The following is a 17,789-nucleotide window of genomic DNA, read 5'->3' as shown; positions in this document are numbered from 1 at the left end:
TCCTGCCATCCAGAGGCACCAGCCCCGAAGGGATTTGGGAAATCACCACCACCCCGTGCTGGGTGTGTCCCCAGGGCTCAAGGTGTCCCATGCTTTGCAGGCAAGAGCTCCCTGAAAACACCATGAAACTCATCTGCTGAGCCAAAGGAGATGGAGTTCATTCCCTAGGGCTGGGACAATGAGGGTCATTCCATGGGGAACAGAGCTGGGGAACAGCACTGAGCCCAGCTGCACTGCTTGGGTCCATGTGGATGCAGGAGGGAGGAGGAAAGCCATGCTCCAATGTGCTCCCTGCAGAGCATCTCACAACAATCGCTCAAGGCAATGTTCCTGCTCTCTTCTCCTGCAGGAATACACCACCACGGGGAGGGTGATCCTGTGGATATTTATTCAGCAGGTGACTCAAGGAAACCTGAGGTCCTTCAGCAGAGCAGTGGAAGGGATCAGCAGGCTCAGAACCCTGTGTCCCTGGTGTCATCATCGCTGTGATCAGTTTTTTCTTTCTGCTCCTCAAAGACTCTCTGAAGGGAGAGACGGAGGGACCCCACTGTACAGAGCCTCCAGCGACTTGTCCTGGAGCAGGGTCTCATGCACCTCCCTGCCAAGAAGTAGATGAAGGGTTTGATGCTGCTGTTGATGCAGGTGAGCAGGAAAACCACCTGGGAGGACACAGCGATGTAACCGAGCTGCTGCAGGAAATGGCAGAGGCTGCGGAGGGGAGGGAGGAGCAGAGTGAGGATGATAACGATGTCGCGCCTCTTGGGTTGCTGCTGCTGGGAGCCCCACTTGGCCTTAATCAAGTCAATTGTGCTGGAAATGACCACGGGTGCAACAAAGAAGAGCAGGATGATGGCGTACATGGAGATGAGAGGCGCACGGCAGTGTTCCTGCTCATGTGATGGGCACAGGAATGTCACTGCAGGAATTACAGCAAAGAGAGCAAAGAAGGCACAGGACTGGACACTTCCCACAACCAACCACATGCGCTCCGGAAGGTCATAGGGGCAGCAGAGCTGGAAGAGGTTGCGCACATAAAGCACAGTGATACTGCGTATCAGTCGGAACAGCCCCCAGTAGTAGGAGACCACTGACATCCGGAAAAGGAAACTCAGGTGCAGCATGGGCATGATATGAGTGCAGGACATGTCCTCCACCAGGAAGAGGAGGGCAGAGAGGACTGTGAAGAGCAGGAAGAGGAAGTCGGAGACGGCCAAGTCAAAGATGCCAGAGTTACAATTTTTCAGGTTGAGGAGGCCGATGACAGCTCCGTTCCCTGCCAGCCCACAGAGGCAGATGAGCAGAGTCACACTGTGCATGGCCACATTGGTGGCATCTGTCTCACAAAGATAGTCCCCTTCAGTGGGTGAGACGGGAGATGGGAACACGGTGGTCCCCTCCATGGATGGACGCTGGGCAGGCAGTGGGATGTGGCCCCTGGCTGTGGTCAGAGTGGATGGGCAGTCAGTGCTTGGAAAATCCCAGGATGGACCATGTGGCTCATCAGCAGCTCCCTGCAGTGGAAACAGTGGGGAGGAGTGAGATGTGCAGGGGAGGAGGGCAGCAGAAATTGTGTGGTAGGAGAGGGAGGCAGTAAGATTGGGCTGTTCCACAGGGGATGTGAAAGGGAAGCTCAGGGCAGAGGAGGGGGAGCTGGGGAGGGCACTGTGGTCACCGGGAGAGGGTGGCAGGAACAGAGCCGCTGCTGCAGGAGAGGAAGGTGGGGTAGGGAGGAAGGAAACCATTCCACTGACCTGTTCCCTGTGGGGCAGCAGCAGGCAAAGGGGTCTGTGCAGATCAGCGGCGCTTCCTGGTACCTCTTGCTGCTTTGGGATCCGTGTCCTAAAGCGGCTCCTGCCAGGTCAGTGACATGAAGGAGAAAGTGCCCAGATCACCAGGAGCTCCCCATTCCCATCCTGCGGCCCCTCTCTGTGTGCCCTGGCCTGGTTTTGCTCCCCAGTGCTCAGTGGAGTCACAGAGGAGTGGGAAATTGCGTCTTTGGCTATATCAGAATGTCGCTTCCTCCAAGATACTTATCTTGGGCTTTTCTGCTACAGCAGAATTAGGTTTTGTCAAAAGCTCCTAAAGAAATATTTTGATGATGGTTTATTTCTTCCTGATGAGAAACATTCCTTCCCTGCTGAATTTTCCATAGTGTGACTGCCTTCCCTCTCCTGACAGGCTTTTACCATTCCTAATTTCTCATCCCTGGTCACAGTGGTCACAGTCATCATAAAACAGAGCCATAAAATATCCAGAGTTGGAAGGGAGCCACAAGGACCATGGAGTTCAGCTCCTGGCCCTGCACAGGACATCCCAACAATCCCAGCCTGTGCCTGGGAGCATTGTGCAAATGCTCCTTGAGCTCTGTCAGGCTGGTGCTGTGTGCAGCAGGGGAACTCCTGCCTGGGTGGATGCTGAATGACCTGAGGAATCCTCATGGAATGGGTTGGGTTGGAAGGAACCTTAGAGATCACCTCATTCCATCTCTCCTTCTGCCATGGGCAGGGAGAGCCAGGAAACCTCTTGCTTTGAAATCTTTGCCTTTTGAAAGGAAGCTCAGGTAAGGAGTGGCCTGGGTGACACAGGAGACAAGGAAGGTGCTTGGAAGTAGAAAAAGTCCATTGGAGGATCCTGATCCTTCTGCACTTGCCTTGGGAGAAACCGCTAGGCTGAACTGTCGTTCCCTGGATAAGAGGTTGCACCGTGGAAGGTTCCTGCTCTCCACTGGGCAGGAAAATTGAAGACAGGGAGCGAAAAACCCTCTCAGGTGTCAAAGTCTCTCTCCTGTTAATTATAAACAACTCCTTAGGAGTTATAAATGTGTATGAGCATTATAAATGCTCCTTAGGTGTTTAAATTCAGGTGTATCTCCAAAGCCTGACTCCACCCAGAGCTTTCACTCTCACTTCCCCTTCCAGAAGCAGTGGCACGTTAGCCCTTAGGAAGGGCACTGGTATGAGACTGGATTGGCAGTGGCACGTTGCTTTCCCCTGGATTTAAGGCAGTGGGAAAAGGAGGGACAACTTCCCCCTGAGCAAGAGATGTGGCTGCTGCCCAGGTCTCTCCCAGGAGGCATGAGGAGCTCTTGGCACTGCCAACATCATCCCAACCATTGCAGGCACGTGCCTTAGGAAGGGCTCTGGTATGAGACAGGCACCTGCCCTGCTCACAGACAAGCCAGAGGCTTTAGAATGGGATAAAATAAGGAAATGAGCCATTTTCGACGCTGTTCAGCAGGCACAGGGTCTGCAGTGGTGCCTGGTTTTTGTTTATTCAACAAATTCTGCGATCAGTTGTAGCACTTGGAACAAAGCAAAACGTACCCTCTCATGTATCCAAAGGAGGTCACGTTATTGTAAAAATTGGCTGATGTTTATACCTTTAATCTCAACCTGACATAATGGAAACCATACCAAAGCCTAACAGAACTTAAAGGAAGGAGGGCACCCATTGGCTGGCTCAGCTGCAGTGCTGCTGTAAACGTGTCCTCCCATACAATCAGTTTCATGCTCATAACCTGTCCACCAAAGATCAGCACAGCCTGGCCTGTGGCTGAAGCTGCTGTGCAGTCGCTGTTCAGCTCCTCCTGAGGGTGGCCAGGTCCAGGATGGAGCTGGTCAAGGGCTTCCCTGGACACTGATGCTGGGGAACCAGAGGATGGATGGCCCCGTTCTGCAGAAGAGCAGCAGAACCCCCTAATTTCTGTGCAATTAAATGGTCCAAGCATCTGGTGATGGGAATTTCCACACTCCGTGTACTTTCTGGTACAGGCACAGGAGTTCAGAGGAGTTCCCAGTCAGCCCTGCACTTTACTCAGAAGCATTAAATTCTGGAATTAAAGAATTTGACAACTTCCCACTGAAAGGACAAGAGAATGTTGCTGTCCCTCCCCAGCTCTGCAGCCCTACCTAGTGTCCCTTCCCATCCACTGGGAATGCAGGGCTGGTTTTGCCCCTGCCCTGTGTTGACTATATGAAGTTTATGTCCCCAGTCGTCTGTTCTGTTTATGCAGAATAACAAGTTTTGCACCTTTAAGACTTGTTCCGAGAATGAAGCGGGGAGAGAAGATGCGCACAGTTTGTTTTCAGACACTGAATTCACTCCTCCACATTCCTTGTCCTGGACTGTGTTGTCTGCTGATGGACAGACAGCAGGACAGAGTTCTCCTTTGTTTTTACTTAGTTTTAGGTAGCTGAGGCAAAGAAGTTCTCTGGACTGAGATTTTTCCCCCTCCCTTTTCTTTGGACCTGTTTTAACTTGTTCTGGACTGAACACCCACAAGAGCACTGGCAGCTCCACCTGTGGCCACTGGGCCGGGTCTGGGCCCCGGCATTTCCAGCACCGGAGGGACTGATCAGAGACTGAGTGAGCTGAGCTGCAACCCAGGGAGGAGACTTTTCTGAGTTTGTCATCTCTTTCGGAGCAGCAAGAGGTGTCATTGTTTAATATTGTTTTGGTTTTATTGTTTAATAAACACTTTTTTCCACTTTTCTCCAAGGAGGTATTTTTCCCAAACCAGTTGCGGGAGGGGCCAAATGAATCTTCTTTTCTAGAGGAACCCCTTCGGAGATTCTCTGCCAAATTTGCAATGAACAGGACAGCCGGACAGAAAGGGAAGGATGCTGCGTGTGATCCCGACCCCTCTCCTGCCATCCAGAGGCACCAGCCCCGCAGGGATTTGGGAAATCACCACCACCCCCTGCTGGGTGTGTCCCCAGGGATTAAGGTGTCCCATGCTTTGTTTTATTAATCAGGTTACTCAAGGAAACCCTCAGCCTCTGTGCTGACGTCCTTCAGCAGAGCAGTGGAAGGGATCAGCAGGCTCAGATCCCCATGTCCCTGAGGGCATCATCGCTGTGATCAGTTTTTTCTTTCTGCTCCTCAAAGACTCTCTGAAGGGAGAGACGGAGGGACCCCACTCTACAGAGCCTCCAGCAGCTCGCCATGGAGCAGGGCCTCCAGGAGCTCCCTGCCAAGAAGTAGATGAAGGGTTTGATGCTGCTGTTGACGCAGGTGAGCAGGAAAACCACCTGGGAGGACACAAGGATGTAGCTGAGCTGCTGCAGGAAATTGCAGAGGCTGAGGAGGAGAGTGAGGAGCACAGTGAGGAAGATAACGATGTCACGCCTCTTGGGTTGCTGCTGCTGGGAGCCCCACTTGGCCTTAATGAAATCGATTGTGCTGGAAATGACCACGGGTGCAGCAAAGAGGAGCAGGATGAGGCTGAACACGGAGATGAAAGCTGCCCGGCAGCGCTCCTGCTCGTATGATGGGCACAGGAATGTTACCGTGGGAATGACAGTGAAGAGAGCAAAGAAGGTATAGGATTTCACACTGTTTGCCACCAACCACATGCGCTCGGGAGGGCCCCAGTGGCAGCACAACTTCCATATCTTGTACATATAACGCACGGGGCTGTTGACCATCAGCCAGAACAGTGCCCAGTAGTAAGAGACCACTGACAGCTCAAAAAAAAACTGCACGTACAGCCTGGGCATGACAGGAGAGCAGGACACATCCTCCACCAGGAAGGCGAGGGCAGAGAGAACTGTGAAGAGAAGGAAGAGGAAGTCGGCAGCTGGTTTGCAGGGGATTGATAAATAAGTGAGAATAAACATTTTCACCTCCCCTGAAGTTGCTTAAAGACTAACAGTGCAGAAATATAAAAGGATGTAAAGCTGTGGACACAGGATGAGAAATGTGGCTGGAAGCACTGGGGACAGCAATAAGGAAGCCCACAGTATTTTGGGGCAAGTTCTGTAACAAGAAGCAAGAACACATGGCCAAAAGAAAAGTTCACGGCAAGATTATCTTTAATATCAAAGCACTCAGAGAATACAACCACCAGAGACTCCTCTGAATGATCCTCCAGGGCCATCAAAGGACATTCAGTGGAAAGTGGGTGAATGGAAATGAGTTCTAGGAAAAGGGTGCTTATGTACTAGACAAGAACAATTTTTTAATGTCTACGTATGGTTATAGTGGATAAAAACACTGTTGTACTCCTCTGAATGATCCTCCAGGGACATCAAAGGACATTCAGTGGAAAGTGGGTGAATGGAAAAGAGTGATAGGAAAAGGGTGCTTATGTACTAGACAAGAACAATTTTTTAATGTCTACGTGTGGTTATAGTGGATAAAAACACTGTTGTAAAGTCTCGCAACACACACAGAAATAAGGAGAGATCCTTCTGCATGTCCTGCTGCCTAATACTTCCCTTAGTAACACCATTAGTTGGTGTTAGGATTCTGTCTGATTTTGGAATCACTCCTCATCCATCCCATCCCATCCCATCCCATCCCATCCCATCCCATCCCATCCCATCCCATCCCGATGATTTCCTAGTCAGAGGCCACTCCCTGGCTGCACCTGTGGCCTGTTGGGCTCTGCTGCTGTCCAGCGGGAGATTTGGGATTGGTGGCACCAGAGCCCTCCTGCCCCCTCCAGCCCCTGTCTGCCTGATGCCTTGGGGTGGCTCCCAGGAACAGAGGCTAGATAAGGGGAAGAGAATAAAAGCAGGCATTTCTGAAAGGCCTTCAAAAGGTTCACCTTGGGCAGTCAAAGTCTCCGAGAGGGGCTACACCCAAAATGGACAATGGTCACGAGTTTTTCAGGCAGATATAAGTTTGGCCCATTTACAAACCAGGGGTTAATCCTCCACTTACAGCTGCAGGTAATGAAGTCATTTACACCCCATTTGCCCTCCCCCAATTCACTTTTGTCTTGACTTTTCCAGCCTCAGTCAGCAGAGCGTCCTTGACTTTCAGGCCTAGAGCAGTTGGTTTGTCTGACCAAAACGTGAAGACAGTTAACTAACACTTTACATGGAGTTTAGAGTTATGGACTAATGCAGTACAGGACTTGAAAAATAGAAAGGCTAAAATCCTAAGGCATCTTGCCCCCCTCAACATCGCCTCTGACATCCTCTAGAAATTTCCCCCAGGCTGCCTTCCCCTGCAGACATCCCTGCTCCTCTCCTGCCCCACATGGGATCCCCAGCAGTGCTTCCACTCCTCCTGGCAATTCCATGCTTCTCTGCACCAATGAATGACAGTGGAGCCATCCCTCTACTGCCTCTTGTTTCTCTCCAAAGGAGTTTGGGGGGCTGGACACCAGGGATGAAGCTGGGGAGGAGCAAATCCAAGAGAAGCACTGCCCCAAAGCCTTACAGGGCAGCCTGGGGTGAGTAGCCCCTGGGGAGGGACTGGAGCCTCAGGCACGGGGCTGGGAGGGATGGGAAGGACGGGAGCTGGGTGGGCTGCATGGGGAGTGGGATGGGAGGTTGGTGTGGGAGGTGTGGGACACGATGGAGCTGGTGGGGAGATGTGGTGGGAAGGTGTGGGATGTAGTGGGGGTGGAGAGAAGGTGTGGGATGTGGTGGGGCTGGTGACCTCAGCAAAGCCCCAGCGAGGTGGGTGATGCCCTGCAGAGCCCATGGTGACAAACACAGGTGTCACCCTGCTCCTGGAAGGGGGTGGCCATGCTGAGGACCACGACCTCCTCCTCTCCTTGCTGCTGCACCATCTGAGCCTGCTGAGGGAGCAGCTGAAGGCCGTGGAGAGGAAGAATTTCTGAAGGCAGAGAGATCTTTGCACCTGGCTCACAAAATTAAAAATTAAATATCTCTGGGGACATCTCTGCTGTGACACTCACAGAGCACTCGGGGTGGGCAATGCTGAGCCCCTGAGCCATCGTGTCCGTGCCACTGTGCCGCTGCCAGCCCAGCTCTGGGCACTGGGGACCATGGCTGCTCCAGGGAGCACAAGCCCTGTGTGTGTCCCCTCTGACACCAAGACATTTAAGTCTTACAGCAAAAGCGTGTTAGACTAATAAAAATTTTGAGTCAAAATTGTGAACATATTGTAAATATATTTGCCATAGAATCCCATCCCATCCCATCCCATCCCATCCCATCCCATCCCATCCCATCCCATCCCATCCCATCCCATCCCATCCCATCCCATCCCATCCCATCCCATCCCATCCCATCCCATCCCAACGGTTTCCCAGTCAGAGGCCACTCCCTGGCTGCACGTGTGGCCTGTTGGGCTCTGCTGCTGTCCAGCGGGAGATTTGGGATTGGTGGCACCAGAGCCCTCCTGCCCCCTCCAGCCCCTGTCTGCCTGATGCCTTGGGGTGGCTCCCAGGAACAGAGGCTAGATAAGGGGAAGAGAATAAAAGCAGGCATTTCTGAAAGGCCTTCAAAAGGTTCACCTTGGGCAGTCAAAGTCTCCGAGAGGGGCTACACCCAAAATGGACAATGGTCACGAGTTTTTCAGGCAGATATAAGTTTGGCCCATTTACAAACCAGGGGTTAATCCTCCAATTACAGCTGCAGGTAATGAAGTCATTTACCCCCCATTTGCCCTCCCCCAATTCACTTTTGTCTTGACTTTCCAGCCTCAGTCAGCAGACTGTCCTTGAATTTCTGGCATAGAGGGATTGGTTTGTCTGACCAAAAGGTGAAGACAGTTAACTAACACTTTACATGGAGTTTAGAGTTATGGACTAATGCAGTACAGGATTTGAAAAATAGAAAGGCTAAAATCCTAAGGCATCATGCCCCCCTCTGGCATCCTCTAGAAATTCCCCCCAGGCTGCCTTCCCCTCCAGACATCCCTGCTCCTCTCCTGCCCCACATGGGATCCCCAGCAGTGCTTCCACTCCTCCTGGCAATTCCATGCTTCTCTGCCCCAATAACACCGGTGGAGCCATCCCTCTACTGCCTCTTGTTTCTCTCCAAAGGAGTTTGGGGGGCTGGACACCAGGGATGAAGCTGGGGAGGAGCAAATCCAAGAGAAGCACTGCCCCAAAGCCTTACAGGGCAGCCTGGGGTGAGTAGCCCCTGGGGAGGGACTGGAGCCTCAGGCACGGGGCTGGGAGGGATGGGAAGGACGGGAGTGGGTGGGCTGCATGGGGAGTGGGATGGGAGGTTGTTGTGGGAGGTGTGGGACATGATGGAGCTGGTGGGGAGATGTGGTGGGAAGGTGTGGGATGTGGTGGGGCTGGAGAAAAGCTGTGGGATATGGTGTGGCTGGTGACCTCAGCAATGCCCCAGGGAGGCAGGTGGTGCCCCACAGTGCCTGTGGTGACAAACACAGGTGTCACCTTGCTCCTGGAAGGGGGTGGCCATGCTGAGGACCACGACCTCCTCCTCTCCTTGCTGCTGCACCATCTGAGCCTGCTGAGGGAGCAGCTGAAGGCCGTGGAGAGGAAGAATTTCTGAAGGCAGAGAGATCTTTGCACCTGGCTCACAAAATTAAAAATTAAATATCTCTGGGGACATCTCTGCTGTGACACTCACAGAGCACTCGGGGTGGGCAATGCTGAGCCCCTGAGCCATCGTGTCCGTGCCACTGTGCCGCTGCCAGCCCAGCTCTGGGCACTGGGGACCATGGCTGCTCCAGGGAGCACAAGCCCTGTGTGTGTCCCCTCTGACACCAAGACATTTAAGTCTTACAGCAAAAGCGTGTTAGACTAATAAAAATTTTGAGTCAAAATTGTGAACATATTGTAAATATATTTGCCATAGACAGGTTCAAAGAAACAACACTTTTCAGGCATTTTTATGCACTATCGTATCCAAGATTTCTTATAAATATTCCCAAAAGTGCTCGCAATTTCTTACATCATGGTATAGGTGCATTGTTTCTTTTAATTACTACCAGAATATTCTGTCTATTGTAGTTGAATGGATAACCTGGGTTTTTTTCCAGTAAACAATGTTTTATTAAATTTGATGTCTTGGTTAGACAATTCCCACTGATTAAGTTTTCTGTGGTTTACAAGCTTAGGAAATGGCTCTTTTATTGCCATTGCAATTTATCTCTTGCAATTTTTTAATCACATCTTTTGGTATGTATAGACCTCTGAATTCCTAATTCTCTCAAGATATCATTCTTATTCTATGACCTCCAATTATTTCTAGTTATATGATAACCATTAAAAATACTTTATTGAATTTTGTTCTCCAACTATTGATTAAGTTCTCTAAGGGGTATGGGTCGATAGAGTTTTCTACTGACACTCAGCCAACACGGATCTAAATCAAAACCAGCTAAAAAACCACAGGCAAATATGCCTTGACTAATTAAACATAGTTCATTATGAAATTTCTAAACAATCACAAAATTCCTTTGGCTAACTAACACTCTGTCCCCTCCCTCCAGCCACATTCCCGGCTGGCAGCAGGAGCCAGAGGAAGCTGGGAGGCACTGGCAGAGGGGGCGAAAGCAGCTCAGGGTTCACGGTGCTGTTTATTGATGTCACACCCCATTGGAATGCAGGAACCAGGTGCACGCGTGGCAGGGGGAATTTTGGGATCACAGTCTTGTTGGTAAGGATGCATTTGGGGAACAGTGCTCTAAGAAGTGTGAAGGAGGATCAAAGCTCCAATCATCCCCCAGTGTGCTCAGTGTAGAGCATGCCTTCCACATGGCCCTTGGCAAATGCCCCTGCTTCCTTTTCCTGCAGGAATATAGAGGAGGAGGGTGACACCATGGATATTTAGTAATCTGGAGGCTCAAGGAAACCCTCAGCCACTGCCCCATGCTCCTGCATCGGGGCAGTTGAAGGGTTCAGCAGGCTCAGACCCCCGTGTCCCTGGTGGCATCATTACTGGGAACAGTGCTTCCTTCTGGCTCCTCACAGACCTCCTGCAGGCACTCCCTGAGGGACTCCATGGAGCAGCACCTCCAGCACTTTGTTCCTGAGAAGTAGATGAAGGGGTTGATGCTGCTGTGCATGCAGGCAAACAGGAGAACAACCTGGGGGGACACAGCGGTGTAGCTTCCCTCCTGATTAAAAACACTCTTCCAAGTGGGACATTCTCCAAATGCTTTCCCTCTCTCAGCAGGTTTCTACCATTCCTCCTTTATCTACCCTGGGGGGTCATTGTCCCTCCAGCAGCAGAGAGCTGCTGGTGCTGCTGGTGGCACTGGAATGCTGGCAGTGCTGGAAGTGCTCACAGCCCTGTGCAAGCATCTGGGTGCTTCTCAGAAACAACTGCCATGCTGGGAAGAGGTCCGGGATCATTGCCAAAACCTTCCCTGGCCCCAAAAAAAAAACTGAGCTGAGAATTCCCATTTCTGTCATTGCAATGCAGGCACACACAGCCCAAGGGAAGGGCAGCACTCAGTTGCTTGCAGCCAGGTCATCAGCACTTAGAGCCCACCCTAATTACTGCCAATCCCCTTGATGATGCAATGAAAGCTATTAGGGAGCAGATTTTGGGGTTTTGTGATCCTCTTTCCAGCCCTTCATTAGAGCTCATCCTCCTCCCCCTCAGACATGGGAGCTCTTGTGTTTGTTTTTACCTGACCCCACCGCTCAGGGCAACCTTTGCCAAGGGCTCACCATTCTCACAGGGAAGGATTTCTTCCCAATATCCAATCTGACCCCACACCCTGTCAGTGGGAAGCCATTCCTCCTTGTCCTGTCACTCCATGCCCATGTACAAAGTCCTGTCTCCACCTCTCCTGGAGCCTCATTATCTCCTGGATCATGGAGTGTTTGCCCTTGAAAGGATTGGGCTGGTGGGAGATGTGAGATTCCATAGCTGGGGACACAAACATGGTGTCAGCAGGGAAGAGAGGGAACAGTTCTGGTCCCAGGGCCACCACACATGCCAGTTTCCGGGAGGAGCATCCCAGATCCCTGAGGCACATGTCAGCCTGGGTAGGAATCATCTCACCTCACCTTTCTGGATATTGCTTGGAATTCACTGTAGGCTGCTGAATGACTGCCAAGGGAGTGTAGAAGATGACTCAGAGGAAACCTGCAACTTTCTAAGGATTAAAACCAAGAGAGCAGCATGGATTTGCCTCTTCTCAGAAGAAATGACATTGCTCAAATCCCAAATCATCCCTCTGCTGTGTGCCAGAGTTCCAGCTTATGCTCAGAATTTATTATTACATGAATATCTTAGAAACGGTGTGGTGAAGGTCCAGTACCACTGAATTTGGGGTATGCAAGCGGGAAAACAAGATTTGAACGAGAAATCAAAGTTTAACAGGACATTTGTAGTGCAGGGGCCTAAGGATCCACCCCTGGAAAGAGAGGGGCAAGTTCAGTCTGTTCAAAAGAGAAGATTTTGGGATTGGGTTGCTTTAAAACAGAAGAGAAGCTGACAAGGAGACAAACTGCTTTGGCCACAGGTCTGGCTGCTGAGGCTCTCTCCTGTTCCTCATGTCCTGGGCAGAGTGAAGAGCAGATGAGGAGCAGAGCCCTGATGCCGTGGCAGGCTCTGAAGCCGTTCCCTGCTTGTGAGAGCCCTGGAGCACACGAGCCAGCAGGGAGAACAGGGGCTGTGGCAGGAGCTGGGACAGAGCCCGCGCCGGACGCTGCTCGGGCTCACCCCGCGGGCTTCGCTCCCCTTTCCCAAGGGACCATTGCAGGGACCCTCCTGAAGATCCCACCCCAGGGACAGCAGCTGGAGTGTGGGAGGTGAGGCGAGTGCTCTGCGGGGAAGTTCTCCAGGCTGCCAGAGGGAACAAGGGCAGACTCTTTCACCTCCATCGGTGCCCCCTCACTGGGTGTGCGGTGGCTTTGCACGGGAGGCATCTACAGGAGTGGTGTCAATTTCTGTGTAACTGACAATCTGCAGCGCTGCTGGGAAAGCTGTATATGGCTCTGTGAAAAAGACAAGTTAAAGATGAAAAATCTCGGGAAGCTCTTTCTCTTCTGGCCGGCTCAGAGCTAACAGCGCTGGGCCCGGGGCCGGGCCCCCTTCCCGGGGCTCCCGGCGGGCCCGGCCTCCCCCGTCAGCGCCAGGCCGGGCCGGGGAGGCCGCAGAGCCGAGGCTGAGCTGAGCCGTGCCTGCCGCTGTCGGGTCTTGCTGAGCCTGGCCTCTGCCTTAGCCCGAGCCCGTGCAGGGCCGGGCCCCGGGAGCAGCCCCGGGCCGGAGATTCGCCCATCAACTCCTCCCCTGTGTCCCAGCTCCCCCAAGCACCGAGCCCGGCCTGACCATCGACAAGCCTTAAGCACGATACTAACTCGTTCAGTGCCTCAGTCCTCCCTCGAGTGGGAGAGAGGAACAAGGTAGGGGCATGTAAAAAAGCAACATAAAAACATCAAAGGCAATAAAGGAGAATTGAAGTCGCAGAGGAGAGGGATAAGGAGATAGCTTGATCTTAAGGCTGAAATCCTCTTGTAAAGTTATAAGGAAAAGACTCTGTTTCCCTATAACACATGGAAACATGAAGAGATGAAGAGTTCAAATTCATATAGAAAAAAAGCCTCCATACCAAAGGAAGCACATGTTAAAACAATTGTGATCCTATGAGAAGTTTGAACAGAAAAAGAGGGAAAAGTAGGTCTGTACAGACCCAGACAAAAAAAGAAAAAAAAAATTTTGTTCCTAGAAATGTAGATGATTTTAAAAGATAGATAATGAGAACTTTAAACAACTCATCTTTAAAACAGTACCCCATAAGTTAACATAACCCATAAACACGACTGTGAAAAAAAACTGTAGAAAATAAGAGAGGCTTCACGATTACAGATTTCCATGAATGTCTATAATTTGTGAAAAAACCAAGAACCACGAGATAAGTATTTTTCTTGCAGAGAAGTCTCCATAACATTAACAAGAGAGACTTCTCTCCCAATGTGAAGTAAAGAAACACTATTCTAGAAGTATTAAACTGACTAAAATTTTGTTTCTTTACATCGTCAGTAAGAAAGAAAAAGTGTAAGGGGAAGTGTCCTGAAAGTTTAATTCTGATTCTTACTACTCTTTCTTTTAATTACTATTGATAACCTTTTCTTTATACCTTTTTAAAGTATTAAACCTACTTTACCTTTCTCCTAATCCTACCTCACAACAAGAAGTGAATACACCAGTGATTCACCAACTCTAAATGAACCACGCTCATTAGGATGTTAGCTAAAAAATCTCAAAATTACCGAAATCTCAAACTGACAAACCCAAACCACTACAGGGAGGAACCTGGTTATTGGTTTTGGAGGCAGAATTGAGGTCTGTAGGGAATTAAAGCTATACATACTGTGGGAAAAGGGAGGGAATATTGAACTGAGTGTCCTGCTGAAGGAATCCAGCAGCTCAGTGATATCAGCTGACACCTGAGAGTCCAGGTCAGATCCATCCCAAAGCCATTTGCTCTCTGGTATCTCCATGGGCAATCCTCTCCTTCTCCAGTTGTTTTCCTCCTCCAGCTCTGTTGTTTCAGCAGCCAGGAAGGAGGTGTTTCCCTGGCTTTTGTGCCAGGCACTCCAGACCAGGCTCCCACATCCTACTTGCCATCTGTCCTGTCCCTCACCCATCCCTGTGCTGCTCCACATGGAAGCTGTGGGTGGGAAAAGATGGGAAAAGCCACGTTTGGGGGACAGCAGCGTTGCTCTGGTGTCTCTGTTTGTCACCCCTCCTGCTGTGTGAGGGGAGGAGAAGCAGCAGAGGTGTCACCATGAGCGCTTTGTCCCCTGCCACGGAGGGAGCCAGCCCTGCCTGCTGGAGCCAGCCCGGTGGGAAGGCATCCAAGGGGAGCTGGAATGAGGAGAGCCACGACAACTGCACCGAGGGTGACAACAGGCACTGGAGCAAAGTGCCTGTCACGCTGCTGCTGCTGCTGTGCCTGTGTGCAGGGGTGGGAGCGGGGCTGTGCTCTGGCTCCTGGGCCAAGAGCAGTGCCCAGCCTGTGATTTACTCCTGGCTGGGAGCTGGATGTTGTACATTGGAAAACTTCTGCTTTCCAATGGACAGGACAATGGGAGAGAGAGGGAGAGAAACCCTCTCAGATGACAAAGTCTCTCTCTTCAGTAAATTATTAACAACTCTGGTAATAAATGCTCCTTAGCTGTTTAACCTCATGTGTATCTCCAAAGCCTGACTCACAACCAAGAGCTTTCACTCTCACTTCCCTTTCCAGAAGCAGTGGCACGTTGCTTTCCCCTGGATTTAAGGCAGTGGGAAAGGAGGGACAACTTCCCCCTGAGCAAGAGATGTGGCTGCTGCCCAGGTCTCTCCCAAGAGGCATGAGGAGCTCTTGGCACTGCCAACATCATCCCAACCATTGCAGGCACGTGCCTTAGGAAGGGCTCTGGTATGAGACAGGAACCTGCCCTGCTCACAGACAAGCCAGAGGCTTTAGAATGGGATAAAATAAGGAAATGAGCCATTCTGGGCACTGTTTAACAGGCACAGGCTCTGCAGTGATGCCTGGTTGTTGTTTATTCAACAAATTCAGAGGCTGGGACTATCACAGTGGAAAGAAACAAAAACCATGAATCCAAATCTGACTGAGGGGTAGTTACAAAATGGCAAAGATCAGCACAGCCTGGACTGTGGCTGAAGCTGCTGTGCAGTCGCTGTTCAGCTCCTCCTGAGGGTGGCCAGGTCCAGGATGGAGCTGGTCAAGGGCTTCCCTGGACACTGATGCTGGGGAACCAGAGGAGGGATGGCCCCGTTCTGCAGAAGAGCAGCAGAACCCCTAATTTCTGTGCAATTAAATGGTCCAAGCATCTGGTTATGGGGATTCCCATATTCCATGTACTTTCTAGATACAGGTACAAGGGATCAGTGGATTTCACTATCAAACCTGCACTTGACTCGCTATGATCACTAACAAATGTGAGGAATTCCCACTGAAAGGACAAGGGAATGTTGCTGTCCCTCCCCAGCTCTGCAGCCCTACCTGGTGTCCCTTCCCATCAGCTGGGAATGCAGGGCTGGCTCTGCTGGACAGAAGGGGAAGGATGCTGTGTGTGATCCCAACCCCTCTCCTGCCATCCAGAGGCGCCAGCCCCGCAGGGATTTGGGAAATGACCACCACCCCGTGCTGGGTGTGTCCCCAGGGATTAAGGTGTCCCATGCTTTGCAGGCAAGAGCTCCCTGAAAACACCATGAAACTCATCTGCTGAGCCAAAGGAGATGGAGTTCATTCCCTAGGGCTGAGGCCATGAGGGTCATTCCATGGGGAATAGAGCTGGGGAACAGCACTGAGCCCAGCTGCACTGCTTGGGGCCATGTGGATCCAGGAGAGAGGAAGAAGGCCATGCTGCATTGTGCTCCCTGCAGAGCATCCCATAAAAATCACCCAAGGCAATGCCCCTGATCCCTTCTCCTGCAGGAATACACCAAAACAGGGAGAGCGATCCTGTGGATATTTATTCATCAGGTTACTCAAGGAAATCTTCAGCCATGGTCCTAGGGTCCCTCAGCAGTGCAGTGGGAGGAATCAACAGTCTCAGACCCCCGTGTCCCTGGTGGCCTTTTTTCTGCGTGCACTTTTCTTTTTCTGCTCCTCAAAAACCCTCTGGAGAGAGAGTCGGAGGGACCCCATGGAGCAGGGCCTCCAGCACCTCCCTGCCAAGAAGTAGATGAAGGGTTTGATGCTGCTGTGGAGGCAGGTGAGCAGGAAAACAACCTGGGAGGGCACAACGATGTAACCGAGATCCTGCAGGAAATTCCAGAGGCTGAGGAGGAGAGTGAGGAGCACAATGATGAAGATAACAATGTCGCGCCTCTTGGGTTGCTGCTGCTGGGAGCCCCACTTGGCCTTAATGAAATAGATTGTGCTGGAAATGAGCACGGGTGCAGCAAAGAGGAGCAGGACGATGGTGTTCATGGAGATGAGAGCTGCCCTGCAGTGCTCCTGCTCGTGTGAAGGGCACAGGAATATCACTGCTGGCATGACAGTGAAGAGAGCAAAGAAGGCCCAGTATTGGACACTGCCCACCACCAACCACAGGCGCTTGGGAAGGTCACGTTGGCAGCAGAGCTTCCAGAGCCTGTACATGTACAGCACAGGGCTGCTGTCCGGCAGCCGGAACAGCGCATAGTAGTAGGAGACCACTGACAGCTGGAAAAGGAAACGCAGGTAGAGCAGGGGCAGGATAGGAGAGCAGGACACGTCCTCCACCAGGAAGAGCAGGGCCGAGGGGACCACAAAGAGGAGGAAGAGGAAGTCAATGACAGCCAGGTCAAAGATGCCAGCGTTACGGATTTTCAGGCTGAGGAGGCCGATGACAGCCCCGTTCCCAGCCAGCCCACAGAGGCCAATGAGCAGAGTCACACTGTGTATGGCCACGGTGGTGACATCTGTCTCACACAGATCATCTCCTTCAGTGAGTGAGGTGGGAGATGGGAACACGGTGGTCACCTCCATGGATGGATGCTGGGCAGGCAGTGGGATGTGGCTCCTGGCTGTGGTCAGAGTGGAAAGGCAGACAGTGGGTGGAGAATCCAGGAATGGACCATGTGGCTCCTCAGCAGCTCCCTGCAGTGGGAAGGAAACAGTGGGGAGGAGTGAGATGTGCAGGGGAGGAGGGCAGCAGAAATTGTGTGGTAGGAGAGGGAGGCAGTAAGATTGGGCTGTTCCACAGGGGATGTGAAAGGGAAGCTCAGGGCAGAGGAGGGGGAGCTGGGGAGGGCACTGTGGTCACCGGGAGAGGGTGGCAGGAACAGAGCCGCTGCTGCAGGAGAGGAAGGTGGGGTAGGGAGGAAGGAAACCATTCCACTGACCTGTTCCCTGTGGGGCAGCAGCAGGCAAAGGGGTCTGTGCAGATCAGCGGCGCTTCCTGGTACCTCTTGCTGCTTTGGGATCCATGTCCTAAAGCGGCTCCTGGCAGGTCAGTGACATGAAGGAGAAAGTGCCCAGATCACCAGGAGCTCCCCATTCCCATCCCACAGGCTCACTCTGTGCCCTGTCCTGCCATTGTTTTGCCAGGCTCGGCGGGGGAGTCGGAAATTGCATCTTTGTCTATGTCAGAATTTCACTTCCTGGGAGTTATTTGTCTTGAACTTTTTTTCTGGCCATAGAGGAAGTAGCTC

The 17,789-nt window shown here is 51.7% G+C and overlaps 2 protein-coding genes across 2 annotated transcripts; both read right to left on the bottom strand.

Moving 5' to 3' along the window:
• Nucleotides 1-452: 452 nt before the first annotated feature.
• Nucleotides 453-10,706, bottom strand: LOC121342289 (mas-related G-protein coupled receptor member H-like). The gene is made up of 3 exons (XM_041416590.1): nt 10,654-10,706; nt 1,752-1,851; nt 453-1,511 (listed from the first exon to the last, which is right to left on the bottom strand). Exon 3 carries the CDS (start codon nt 1,398-1,400, stop codon nt 453-455), a length of 948 nt encoding a protein of 315 aa, XP_041272524.1. The 5' UTR covers nt 1,401-1,511; nt 1,752-1,851; nt 10,654-10,706.
• Nucleotides 10,707-16,106: 5,400 nt separating this feature from the next.
• On the bottom strand, nt 16,107-17,783 carry LOC121342287 (proto-oncogene Mas-like). Its single transcript, XM_041416589.1, has 2 exons — nt 17,481-17,783; nt 16,107-17,235 (listed from the first exon to the last, which is right to left on the bottom strand). The coding sequence occupies exon 2, from the start codon at nt 17,122-17,124 to the stop codon at nt 16,204-16,206; it is 921 nt and encodes a 306-aa protein (XP_041272523.1). The 5' UTR covers nt 17,125-17,235; nt 17,481-17,783; the 3' UTR covers nt 16,107-16,203.
• Between the last annotated feature and the right edge of the window lie 6 nt (nt 17,784-17,789).

Source organism: Onychostruthus taczanowskii, unplaced genomic scaffold (genome assembly GCF_017590055.1).
Source record: "Onychostruthus taczanowskii isolate IOZ18803 unplaced genomic scaffold, ASM1759005v1 scaffold527, whole genome shotgun sequence".
NCBI classification, from domain to species: domain Eukaryota; kingdom Metazoa; phylum Chordata; class Aves; order Passeriformes; family Passeridae; genus Onychostruthus; species Onychostruthus taczanowskii.
The sequence above is the reverse complement of the archived record's forward strand: the minus strand, read 5'-3'. Positions and strand labels throughout refer to the sequence as shown.